The sequence below is a fragment of the Salvelinus fontinalis genome, chromosome 6, assembly GCF_029448725.1.
Source record: "Salvelinus fontinalis isolate EN_2023a chromosome 6, ASM2944872v1, whole genome shotgun sequence".
NCBI classification, from domain to species: domain Eukaryota; kingdom Metazoa; phylum Chordata; class Actinopteri; order Salmoniformes; family Salmonidae; genus Salvelinus; species Salvelinus fontinalis.
The window spans coordinates 25871494-25885468 of NC_074670.1; the positions used below are offsets into that span (position 1 = coordinate 25871494).

At 41.7% G+C, this 13975-nt stretch overlaps 1 protein-coding gene across 1 annotated transcript; it reads right to left on the reverse strand.

Moving 5' to 3' along the window:
• Nucleotides 1–4044: 4044 nt before the first annotated feature.
• Nucleotides 4045–13972, reverse strand: nr1d2a (nuclear receptor subfamily 1, group D, member 2a). The gene is made up of 8 exons (XM_055925750.1): nucleotides 13491–13972; nucleotides 8294–8521; nucleotides 7976–8064; nucleotides 7668–7812; nucleotides 6757–7481; nucleotides 6322–6498; nucleotides 5819–6029; nucleotides 4045–5406 (listed from the first exon to the last, which is right to left on the reverse strand). Exons 1-8 carry the CDS (start codon nucleotides 13507–13509, stop codon nucleotides 5210–5212), a joined length of 1791 nt encoding a protein of 596 aa, XP_055781725.1. The 5' UTR covers nucleotides 13510–13972; the 3' UTR covers nucleotides 4045–5209.
• Nucleotides 13973–13975: the final 3 nt, after the last annotated feature.

Consider the following 13975-nt stretch of genomic DNA (forward strand, 5'->3'; position numbering starts at 1 on the left):
GATCTAATCTGTTGTTTTATGCTAGTACATGTTATTTATGATTACGTCCAGTGACGGTGTCTCCTGAAAGATTAATGTATGGCCTTGTGTCATTTGAGAACAGTTGACTAAGTCAGTAGTTCTCAATTCTCTCCTCAGGGAGATCCTCCTCAGCCTTTCCGCAGCCTTGTTAATTAACACAATATTAAAACCTACAGAAGTTTTAGAATATAATATGGCTATTAAACCAGAATAAAAAACCCTATATGGTTCTACAAAGAACCTTTGAATTTGAGATTGGTTCTATAAAGAACCATTCTCCATAAAGGTTCTATAAATAACCATAAAAAGGGTTCTATATACAGTTGAAGTTGGAAGTTTACATACACCTTAGCCAAATACATTTAAACTCCGTTTTTCACAATTCCTGACATTTCATCCTAGTAAAAATTCACTGTTTTAGGTCAGTTAGGATCACCACTTTATTTTAAGAATGTGAAATGTCAGAATAATAGGAGTGAGAATTATTTATTTCAGCTTTTATTTCTTTCATCACATTCCCAGTGGGTCAGAAGTTTACATACACTCAATTAGTATTTGGTAGCATTGCCTTTAAATTGTTTAACTTGGGTCAAACGTTTCGGGTAGCCTTCCACAAGCTTCCCACAATAAGTTGGGTGAATTATGGCCCATTCCTTCTGACAGAGCTGGTGTAACTGAGTCAGGTTTGTAGGCCTCCTTGCTCGCACACACTTTTTCAGTTCTGCCCACAACATTTCTATAGGATTTAGGTCAGGGCTTTGTGATGGCCACTCCAATACCTTGACTTTGTTGTCCTTAAGCCATTTTGCCACAACTTTGGAAGTATGCTTGGGGTCATTGTCCATTTGGAAGACCCATTTGCGACCAATCTTTAACTTCCTGACTGATGTCTTAAGATGTTGCTTCAATATATCCACATAATTTTCCTCCCTCATGATGCCAACTATTTTGTGAAGTGCACCAGTCCCTCCTGCAGCAAAGCACCCCCACAACATGATGCTGCCACCCCCGTGCTTCACGGTTGGGATGGTGTTCCTCGGCTTGCAAGCCTCCCCCTTTTTCCTCCAAACATAACGATGGTCATTATGGCCAAACAGTTCCATTTTTGTTTCATCAGACCAGAGGACATTTCCCCAAAAGTACAATCTTTGTCCACATGTGCAGTTGAAAACCGTAGCCTGGCTTTTTATGGCGGTTTTTGAGCAGTGGCTTCTTCCTTGCTGAGCGGCCTTTCAGGTTATGTCGATATAGGACTCGTTTTACTGTGTATATAGATACATTTGTACCTGTTTCCTCCAGCATCTTCACATGGTCATTTGCTGTTGTTCTGGGATTGATTTGCACTTTTCGCACCAAAGTACGTTCATCTCTAGGAGACAGAATGCGTCTCCTTCCTGAGCGGTATGATGGCTGCGTGGTCCCATGGTGTTTATACTTGCGTACTATTGTTTGTGCAGCTGAACGTGGTACCTTCAGGCATTTGGAAATTGCTCCCAAGGATGAACCAGACTTGTGGAGGTCCACAATTTTTTTCCTGAGGTCTTGGCTGATTTATTTTGATTTTCCCATGATGTCAAGCAAAGAGGCACTGAGTGTGAAGGTAGGCCTTGAAATACATCCACAGGTACACCTCCAATTGACTCAAAATATGTTAATTAGACTATCAGAATCTTCTAAAGCCATGACATCATTTTCTGGAATTTTCCAAGCTGTTTAAAGGCACAGTCAACTTAGTGTATGTAAACTTCTGACCTAAATTGTGATGGAATTGTGATACAGTGGATTATAAATGAAATAATCTGTCTGTAAACAATTGTTGGAAAAATTACTTGTGTCATGCACAAAGTAGATGTCCTAAATGACTTGCTAAAACTATAGTTTGTTAACAAGAAATTTGTGGAGTGGTTGAAAAATGAGTTTTAATGACTCCAACCTAAGTGTATGTAAACTTCCGACTTCAACTGTAGCCCCAAAAAGGGTTAGACCCATAGCGGAACCATTTTTTGGTGCTATATAGAACCTTTTTTATGTTTCTTTATAGAACCATAGGAAAGGGTTCTTTATAGCACCATACAGGTTCCATTGAGAATCTGATGAATATGATACTTTATAGAACCTTCAAAAAAGGTTCCATATAGCACCAAAATGGGTTCCGTTGTGGTTACAAGCTAAAGAACCCTTGTTAGGCACTTTATAGAACCATTTGTTTTTAGTGTGTAGAAGGTGAGGTGAGGTTATTGCAGGTCACGTCAGGTTAGGGGTAGTCTCTTCCACCAGCCGGCTCTAGCAATTAGCCTGGGGACAAGGTTTAGTTTAGTTTATTAGGACACTCAGTAGCTACTCTTCCTGGGGTCCACATAAAACTTACAACTACATGAAAAAGCACAGAACTGTCATAAACAAGAACAACATAAGATATTACTTTTTTTAAGACACCAACAAAAATACTATTTACACACTATTCATATATACATATTAATATTCTTATATACAATTCATTTAAATTAGATCTTTAATAAGAGGAGAGGTTCTGTGATACAATATTTTTTTTTATCAGATGTATTGCTTTTGCAGTATCTTCTGGTTGCAGAGCATTCCATGATGACATGGCTCTATACATAACTGAGCGACGCATTAAGTATGTTTTTGGTTGGGTACCGGTCAGGTGAGGTGAGGAATGAGGATGGGTGGGGTGCATTATGGGAAAGCATTCTTAGAAGAGTTCTTTGAAAACCAGCATTCTATATAGTGCCAAATAAGGGTTATTTGGCTTGTAACCATAGCAGATCCTTTTTTTGTGCTACGTATAACCTTTTTTTTAAAGGTTCTATGAAGAACTTTTTTCATTTAGTATTTAGTAGGATCTCCATTAGCTGCCGCCAAGGCAGCAGCTACTCTTCCTGGGATCCCAACAGGGTTAAAACAGTTACAGCTCAACAAAACACAACAACCGCCATATATAAAACAATACATCATACAATACATTATTACACTATTATTACAATTTACAATATAAAATCCACAATACCACAATAGAATGCATGTTAGAGTGTGAGTGCGTTTGTGTGTGTGTGTGTGTGTGTGTGTGTGTGTGTGTGTGTCTGTGTGTGTCTGTGTGTGTGTGTGTGTGTGTGTGTCTCTCTACACAGTCCACGTTGTGCCGTAAGGTGTTGTTTGATCTGTTTTTACTGCTCACTTGAGTTACTTTATGTGGAAGAGAGTTCCATGTAGTCATGGCTCTATGTAGTACTGTGTGTTTCCCAGAGTCTTTTTTGGACTTGGGGGGCTGTGAAGAGACCCCTGGTGGCACGTCTTGTGGGTTATGTTTTTAATGCAAGGTCTTACATCCATTAAGATACAAGCCATAACTTATTCATAAGTCAGAACTGTATTGAATTGAGTGTACTTTTTTACTTACACTCACGCATCCGTTAACCTGGCTAGCGTATAAACCAGCTACAAAGAGTCCACTTCTGTCGGTCTCTGGGCAGCTCCTCTGCTGAAATACACATCTGCACATTTCCAGCTGTACTGAAATCAGTTTACACCATGGAAATAGTGGTACGACAGAACAATGTCGACAGCGCACCCTTGTGGAGGAACCTTAGTCACTGCATTTCAGGTCCACATTTTGGTTACAGAGTTGGGTGGTCACTAAGCAAGGGTTGTTAAACTCATTCTATGGAGGGCCTAGTGTCTGCAGGTTTTTGGTTCTTCCTTTCAATTCAGCCCTAGACGAACAGATGTGTGGAGTTCCTTACTAATTAGTGACCTTAATTCATCAATCAATAGCAGACACTTGGCCCTCCTTGGAATGAGTTTGACGCCTGTGCTTTAAGCCAATTAATTGGACCTGGTTTGTAATATGGAAAATCACTGTACAATACAGTACCCCCTACAAATGATATCGCAATGTAACTAACCACAAACCTACAGTTCTTAATGCTTACCCCTCATAGACGCTCATATTAGATCACCAAATGAGTTCAAACATATTGCACACAAAAAACTCAAGACCGTAAATAGTTTCACTTGTATTTATTTATACTACTTATATATATATGATAGATATAGCATAACTATTTATTTACAACCTGCAATCTTGTCAGTTAAAGGAGACAAATACAGACATTCCCAAAAAAACAACAGATGGGAAACAATATCAGTTTTAAAGTCAGTGCTGTGCTGAAATGCCAGGAGGTAAAGTCAAAACCACCCAGTAACTCCTCACTGTGAGGAAGGTGGGGAATCAGTTCAGGAACACTTCAGTATCATCGTGTTCACATCATGCGCACATGATGTGGGTCTGTTGTGGCATGTGAGATTTTGGAGGTTGACAGTCCACAACACAATGTGCAAAGTTGTGTTGCTGAAATAGTGTACTATCAACAACTCCCCAGAAGGAGGCGTGGTAGAAGCAGCTGAGACAAAGGCAAAAATAAAATATTCAAAATATTCAGACAAATGAAATACCCTATGTACACAAAGGACAGTAAAGATGACAATGCAGTTGAACAATTCAAAAATAAAGAAATTATGCCTTCCTCGGAGGGTTGGGAGCGACAACGTCAAGTTGTTCACGTAAGGATAGCCATGCAATTGCAGCAATTATCTGATTAATCAAGCATTCTTTTTTGATATAGATGTTTACATTGAGTCTTGAGGGCTTTTATCAAACATATTGGGTTGAAAACAGTGACCAATTGATATTGCGCGTCGTTTGACACATCCAATAGATAGCATAATCCTCACATTCACATTGCTCGTGAGCAATACACATTGGAATTAAATGGCTTTAACAAACAAAACCAAGTAGTTCTGCACTTCATCATTTCAAAAAGCCGGTATAGTATTTCTTCATCTGTTAAATTTAAAAATAGAAAGGAAAGGTGCCTCTAACTTGGTAAAACAACAAGCCTCTCACACAGTGTCTGTGCAATAGCTCAGTTCCCAAGCCTTCTCCTATGACTAGAGTACAGTATCTTCTCTTCTTTGACCTTTGTCCCTATCAACATAGTCCAAAAGAAGAACTTCTCAATACATTCTGGAGAAATACACTGAGTTGGTTGACTGCAAACCAAGGTCTCCCCTTGGTCCTGGTATAGGAGTGGCAGAGGAAGTCAGTCCTGGTTTTAAAGTGTGGAAGGAGGGTATTAGGAGTCAGATGAGCCCTATTGTGAGTGCCCCATTACGAGTGCACTTTGAAGGCCAGCAGTTCTTCAGAGTGTACGTTGTTGAGGGAGCGCAGCTCGGGCAGCTTCAGCAGCAGCTTGGTGAAGGTGGTGGTCTCGTTGGCGTGGTTCTTCATAATCAGACTCCGCAGCGCTCGGATCAGTGTGTCCTGCAGCGCCTCCACTGACTTCAAGTCCTGGATCCCTGAACGATCTGATCACAGAACAGAGCATAAGAACAGTCAGTATCAAAGAAGGCTTTAGGTTTAATCGTACACATGAGTATTGTGTGTTAACACCAGTGGCTGAATGGTATGTACAGGACTGCGTTTTAAATGGCACTTTTGACCAAAGTTGTGCACTATATAGGGAATAGGGTGCCATTTTAGACACTGGACCATAATACAGTCAGCCAGCCAACCAGTCAGACAGAGGACAGCCAGCCAGCGGACAGCCAGCCAACCAGTCAGCTAGAGGATAGCCAGCCAACCAGTCAGCCAGCCAACCAGTCAGCCAGTGATGTGAGGACAGTGTGTTTACAATTACAATGTGTTAAAAAGGACAATGTGTTTTACAAGGACACTGTGTTTTACAAGGACACTGTTTACAGGGAAAGTGTTATTTACCTGCGGAGACGAGGACGACGGCAATGAAGAGGCTCATCTCATCCTTGTCCAGCTGCAGAGCGGCCAGCTTCTCACTGAAGTCACACATGGAGGTGAGCAGCTGCCCGGCCCGCAGCGAGCGCAGCAGCTCCAAGCTGTAACACTTCCCCGTCAGGAAGGTCACGGTGCGCTCGGCCACGTCGAACAGAGAAGCGAAGCGCACCATAAGCACCTGGAGAGAGAGAGGTGGGAGAGAGGGTGTGTTAGAACAGGGGTTTATGGTGACTAGCACTGGGCAACATACTGACAGAATTCAACAGTGATAATGCACACCTAACTGGGTTAGAGAGAATTCAATGTTGAGTTAAAATACACTGATACTCTATCATAACATATCTACAGACTGTAATATATTTAGCCAATTCAACACTCAGAGTTAAAGAGAGTGCAATGTTCAGTTGGAACACGACAGCCAGAGTTGGGAAAGATCTATTTTTGGTATCAGAGAGTCCAGGGATTCTTACCTCAAACGTTCCGTTTTTGAGCAGGCTGACTTGGTCGTACTCGGAGAGGTCTCGGAAGCCCGGGATCCTCTTGGCAAACCCCACCACCTCGTGCACGGCCGGGATGAAACTCAGGGAGAACTCCTCCCAGATCTCCTGGCTGCGTTGGCTGGGGTCCACATAGAGACTAGGAGTGACCTGGGGTGACAAGAGTCGAGAACAGGGCTCTCAGTTATGGAAAACAGAATACTGGAGTAATAATGCAGAAGAAACAAAATGGAGGGGATTTAGGGGATAGGCCTTTTTAGGTCTTTTCCATGGGTGCTTTAGACATGGTTATGGGGTAATTTCAGGTGTGCAGTATACAATGCATTTCTACTGTAACATTTTATAAAGAAACCTACAATGTCCTCAATGTTTCAACGAAGACTAATTAACTGATAAAAGGACACTCACCATGTTTGTCTTGTGGTCCTGTAGGCTGTATGATGGTCCACTGTAACCACTGGAGACGGTTTGTACGTTGTGCATTGTGTTGTGGCTCCTGTGATGGAGGCTGTAGGAGTCCTCTGGCATTCTACCACTGGGGGCGCCGTTTAGCTGCGCAGGCTGCTGCTGGTAAACAACTCTCTCTTCCCGGTAGGGACCGTTGGTGACGTGTTGATGGCTGTTGCAACTAGGTTGGTAACCCCTGGCGTCTTTGTTGCAGCGTTTCCAGCTCTCCTGCAGTTCCTCAAGGCGGCTGTCTCTCCTGTCTTTTAGAGTTTCCCTGGCGACCGGCGAAGGTGACTCCTCCGGTTCCTCTTTGATGGACTGTTGCTGCTCACGGCGGTACGTGAATGTGCCCTGGTGACACACCCTGGAATGAGGAACCTCGTCATCGCCGCTATCCGATGAACAGGAAGAGGCGGAGCTAGAGCTGGTCTCCATGGAGTCTTGAGCGGAACAGGGTGAGGAAGGGTTGGAGCCTGATGAAGACGAGATAGATGAGGAAGAAGAGGCGGATGAAGCGGAGCTGCCGTCATTGGGGAGCCCTTCCGTGGGACAGGGTGGACTCTGGGTGCTGTGGAGCATACTGTGGAGTTGGCTGTTGTTGTTCATCACCATGTTGTTCATGGCGTTCTGCATCTCCAGCAGCATGCGCTGCTTCTCTCTCTTTGGGATGCGGCCAAACCTCACAGCTGGAGAGGGAAATCAAATATAACACACATTAGTACATATATCACTAATAAGGGCTCAGATATCCCTACAGTCAGTCAATACATCCAACTTGTAAAAGGAACCCCCTCACACCATTAACCATTGTATTTCCCTGTGGGAAAAATTCCGTTATTATTTTCTATGTACATTTAAAAGTGGAGACTCACAGTCTCTAGACATGCCCACAGCCAGACACTTCTTGAAGCGGCACTGCTGACAGCGGTTCCTGTTGATCCTTATGACGGTGCAGTTCTCCATCTTCAGGCACTTCTTATACCGGATGCTATGCTGGATGCTCCTCCTGAAGAAACCCTGAGAACAATCACAGAAAACATTGTTTGTGCGCGGTTATTACCTAGTTAAAACACGAATGAGACTGTCAAAACACTTACGACACAGAGCCGTTGAATAACATGAATGAAACCTTGGACTGGCAGTGTGGCATTCCGTGAGAAGCAGTCAGGACTAGTCTTACCTTACAGCCCTCGCAGGCGTGGACGCCATAGTGGAACCCCGAGGCCACGTCGCCGCACACCTTACACAACAACACCATGCCGTTGATCTCTGTAAGGAGAAACACACAGCAATGTTACTACTAATTCACACCTCTCTAACAAATGTACTATTCCACCTGTCATTGATGATGACTCATGTAGACTTGAGAATACGAAATGCACCTATTACCTGGATTAGTGTGGCAACTCATACAGTGCATTTCCTATCCTTTGTCATTCTGAATAAATCTAGTATCCTTGCCATACTGAATGTATTTCCAGGGCTGAAATGCACTCACTGGTGATGCTGCTCTTGGTGGAGGTGGATCGCCCAGTCTTGTCTGTGCCGTGGCTACGTGGGTGCTTGGCTGTGGTAGGGCGGGCGATGTCCACCATGATTCCTACTGCCCGGCTTGGCAGTGAGGGATGAGGCGAAGAGGAGCACAGGTAGCCGCTGCTGCAGCTGTCACTCAAACAGGACTCCGGACTGGAGGCGGAGCCAGAAGAGATGTAGGCTATTACACCACCTGAGGGGAGAAGGGAAAAAAAGACAAAAGGTTAGTGGAATATAAGTCAAATACACGTCATATCAAAAACATAATATTGACGGCATAATCTTGATGTCGTAATATTTTGTTACAACTAAGAGGGACACAAAATATTATTCTAAGTTTTTACCCCATTGTAAGTCAGAGTAAGGTTATAATAGTGATGGAAATGGACCGACTAGGTCAAAGGTAAATGATAAACCATATATAAACATAATATAAGCCATAAAATCTGACAAAGCATCTGCCTGTTTGCCCTTGCCACACCCACTATAGAGCAGGACTTGTTTTTACTACCTCATTCCTGGCAATTGAATAACACCACTGTTACATAACAAGTTGGCTCTATGGGTGTGTACAGTTATACCAAATAGTACAGCAAAGCCTGCAGTCCAAGTCAGGGTCATACATGTCACCACTATTGAAGGAAATGTTAGAACAAAAACACTAATAATCACAAAAATACTTGATTTAAAGACTTTTGGGCACAGGGTGATAAGGTGTGTTACATCATACCCCGAAACCTAATCAAAATCACAAATATCTCCCATTTGACCTAAATGACTTAATGGTGTACCTTCAAAACATGACATTTTACAGTGTAATGTGAAAACGAATGTGTTTCTGTAATCATTTGTTCACTTTAACATTTATTTTCCATCTAGGTTGGGGTTGGGTGTCTCAGTTCTTCTATACTATATTATATTGAATAATACTGCCATCTACAAAACAAAAGAACAATAACTGCACTCTTGGTCAAAAATGTGTTGACATTTTTATACATTAAATACACGATTTATCATGTGGACAAAATGTGTTTCAGATACAATGGGATGTCATGTTTGCAGTAGCTGGAAGAAGTTAGTGAAACCAAGGAAAAAAGCAGTAAATGCAATCGCTCACCTCAGTTATTGCTTTTTACCCTGAATCACTAAGCTTTGGTCTGCAGCTACTGTGGTTTAACATGGCATGATTTATTGTTGTTTGTATCAAACTATATGACACTGACAGGCACATACAAATAAATGTATGAACACAAGTTTGTGTTAAAAAAAAATCGTTAAGAAATACCTGGGCATTTCCTCCCAAATATGTTCTCACTCGCCTATAGTAGGCAACCCAGACTTGCCAAAAACCCTGAGGGATGCCAACTTTAATCTTTGGCATACTCTAGGAATCAGGACCTTTTCAGACCTATTTCATCAGAAAACCACTACACTGAAATCCTTTCAAGAGCTCTGCAGTGAATTCAATGTGCCAAGATCCCATTTTTTTTAAATATCTTCAAATTAGACATGTCATTTCCTCATTTACTTCCAAGAGGAGGTTTAGAACTCAGTTGAATGAAGTTGAAACCCTTCTTGTCACAGCACAATCCATTAAAGGCAAAATATCTTATATCTATAGACTCCTTTCTGAGAAAGTAGGCTCCTCCTTTACTCCTTTGAAAATAATCTGTGAAAAAGACCTTGGTCTGACTATCAGTGATGAGTTATGGGCGGAGGTTTGCGACAGGGTATACTGCTCCTTTGGTAATGTAAAAATGAAAGAATCTAATTACAAATTTTTGTACAAATTGTATTACATTCCCTTGAGACTCCATAGAATGAAAACAGACATTTCTCCTAACTGTAAAATATGTACCTCTGAAAGTGGAAACTATATGCATGTATTTTGGAGCTGTAGAGAGATTGCCAGATTTTGGCAATCTATACATACTGCTGCACAGAAAATACTAGATGTACAGTTTGATATGACCCCGTGTATCTATCTTCTTAATGCCCAGCAGGACTTTGTTCTTGATCCTGACAGAGAAAATTTGCTTATGACCATTACATACTTTGCTAAGAAATGTATTCTTCTATTGTGGGCTTCTAATACCTCTCCTACATTTAAAATGTGGATTGACCAGATTGTTGACTTTCTCCCTCTTGAAAAGCTCACTTATGACCTCCACAAGAGACAGCCCAAGTTTGATAGACTCTGGTCTCCACTACTCAACTATATTTCAAGTTGGACAGAGTGAATGGGGTGATTAGGGAGATGAACAGATGCATGTTGTGTAAGGTGCTGTAAAATAAAAAAATGAATTATTTGCTCGTTGTCTCAGCTAAGGCTGAAAATAGCTAATGAGAACTTTTACATTTTGTAATAATTATTATTTGTGTGAATGTGTATATGTGTATATATATATATATATATATATATATATATATATTACTATTTTTTTTATGTTTTATTATAAGTAGTAATTATTATTTGTGTGTATGTGTATATGTGTATATATATATATATTACTATTTTTATTATTTTTTTATTATTATTATTTATTTTTATATATTATTTTTTAAAGTCTGTCACATCTGTGAATGTGGAATGTGTTTTGTTGGTTGATTGATTGAAAAACAAGAAAACTTAATAAAACTTTAAATTGAAAACGAAAAAAGAAATCGTAATTCCAGTCAAGACAGGGCTGATTTCAAGGTTTTACTGCTAACCTACAACACATTACATGGGCTTGCTCGTACCTATCTTTCCGATTTGGTCCTGCCGTACATACCTACACGTATGCTACGGTCACAAGACGCAGGCCTCCTTACTGTCCCTAGAATGTCTAAGCAAACAGAGGCAGAGCTTTCTCCTATAGAGCTCCATTTTTATGGAATCGTCTGCCTATCCATGTCAGAGACGCAGACTCGGTCTCGACCTTTAAGTCTTTATTGAAGACTCATCTCTTCAGTAGGTCATATGATTGAGTGTAGTTTGGCCCAGGAGTGTGAAGGTGAACGGAAAGGCACTGGAGCAACGAACCACCCTTGCTGTCTCTGCCTGGCCGGTTCCCACTCTGCACTGGGATTCTCTGCCTCTAACCCTATTACAGGGGCTGAGTCACTGGCTTACTGGTCCTCTTCCATGCTGTCACTAGGAGCGGTGCGTCACTTGAGTGGGTTGAGTCACTGACATGATCTTCCTGTCCAGGTTGGTGCCCCCCCCTTGGGTTCGTACCGTGAGGGAGATCTTCGTGGGCTATACTCGGCCTTGTCTCGGGATGGTAAGTTGGTGGTTGAAGATATCCCTCTAGTGGTGTGGGGGCTGTGCTTTGGCAAAGTGGGTGGGGTTATTTCCTGCCTGTTTGGCTTTGTCTGGGGGTATCGTCGGACGGGGCCACAGTGTCTCCCGACGCCTCCTGTCTCAGCCTCCAGTATTTATGCTGCAATAGTTTGTGTCGGGGGGCTAGGGTCAGTCTGTATATCTGGAGTATTTCTCCTGTCTTATCTGGTGTCCTGTGAGAATTTAAGTATGCTCTGTCTAATTCTCTCTCTCTTTCTTTCTTTCTCTTGGAGGACCTGAGCCCTAGGACCATGCCTCAGGGCTACCTGGCCAGATGACTCCTTGCTGTCCCCAGTCTACCTGGTTGTGCTGCTGCTCCAGTTTCAACTGTTCTGCCTGCGGCTATGGAACATTGACCTGTTCACCGGACGTGCTACCTTGTCCCAGACCTGCTGTGTTTGACTCTCTCTCTCTCTCTACCGGACCTGCTGTCTCGAACTCTGAATGCCCCCCTATGAAAAGCCAACTGACATTTACTCCTGAGGTGCTGACTTGTTGCACCCTCTACAACCACTGGGATTATTATTATTTTACCCTGCTGGTCATCTATGAACATTTGAACATCTTGGCCATGTTCTGTTATAATCTCCACCCGGCACAGCCAGAAGAGGACTAGCCCCCCCTCATAGCCTGGATCCTCTCTAGGTTTTTTCCTAGGCCGGAAGCCTTTCTAGGGAGTTTTTCCTAGCCACCGTGCTTCTACACCTGCATTGCTTGCTGTTTGGGGTTTTAGGCTGAGTTTCACTTTGTGACATCAGCTGATGTAAGAAGGGCTTTATAAATAAATGTGATTGATATGAATACAAAATAAACGGAAAAAAGACAACAGTTAACATCTCCAATGATCTGACTACAATTAATTTGGCTCGACAATTCAAAAACGCTGAAGTCATTTTTCAAAGTTTCCATTTATGAGCATTTACTGTTCTTTTGCTTGAAAGGGCAGAATAATATATCGTATTTTAATTTCTGTCAAAAGTAAAGTTATTCTTGTAGTCATTTGGTGTTAAATCACGTCATTACATAAAAATGTTGACATTATTAAGCCAAATGCTTAAATATGGGCTAAATAAGCCCAGCTAGGAAAATAATTCACCTGTTGCTTGGTGTACAGGAGGCTCAGACACAAAATCAACATAAATTAATATATTATACTATACTATGTAGCCCTAAATGTAGTTAATGGTCTCGAAGACCTGGCCATGATTACCTAACCAGCTATGACTATTCGCTTCCAAAACCCACCCACATGTGGAGCTGTCATGTCTAAGAGAGCAAATCTAGGTCACCAAAATTGTTTCCTTCAGTTTCACGTGGACCTGCATACAGCCTTCGAGCTTGGACTCAGTGCAGAATTATGCAATGATTGCGTCACCGCCTCTTCTCGGCCAATGAGCAGTGAGAGTCGAGAAGCATTGGCACATGGCTAGGCAGCTTGGTCCATGTGAGGTGAAGCAAAGCAGAACATTGTAGTGTCAAAACAAAAAACGCCGTAGCACAGTGGCATTCCTAACCAATATACATGGCTTGACAATAAGCAGACCAGAAAAGCTAAATAATCTATTAGGTTTCTAATTGTGGTCCATATATAACTTGTAAAAATCACACAACTAAATAAAATGTGGACAGATATTAGCCAGATTTTACAAGCTTTTTCTAGAACAGATGCTTAGAACGACACATTCATTCTTAACAGCAACAGTAACACTAGATTTGTAACAAAGTAACACATTTGCAACAAAGTAACTGGTCAATGTAGCGAGAGGTGGACACTTTCAATTACATGACAAGATACATTGTAACATTGTAATAGCACGGATAATAAAGCCGGTCTTACCAGGCTTGATTGAGCCCATGTCTGCAGGCACCTCGATTCTGAGAATCTTTAGAGAAAGCAACCTATGCTGACTAAATGTCTTGTCAATAACTCGCCTGTTTCACAATGTCAACTGGATGTTTTCTGTAAGGATCGCAAAGTGCTATTATCCTTAGTAGCACAGCCGTTAAACTCAAATTCAAAGCGTCGATCATCTAAAGCTCAACACTGTTTCTTATTTTAGTCTCAACTACATTACTGTAGTACATATTTGTGGCATTAATATAATTATCTGCACTCCACTGTCAGTATCCTGAACAAAACAAATTCTGCTCTTCTTTCAGCCAAAATGTTCCCGCGACTTTTCAATGGCATCTAATACAACCCGAATAGTTTTTATATATTTAAAGATCTGTAACAAGATGAGAAACGCCGGACGAACTCCCTTGTTGGATGACTCTTCTGTACGATGACTCTTCTGTACTCAATGTTCTAAATAGTGTGTT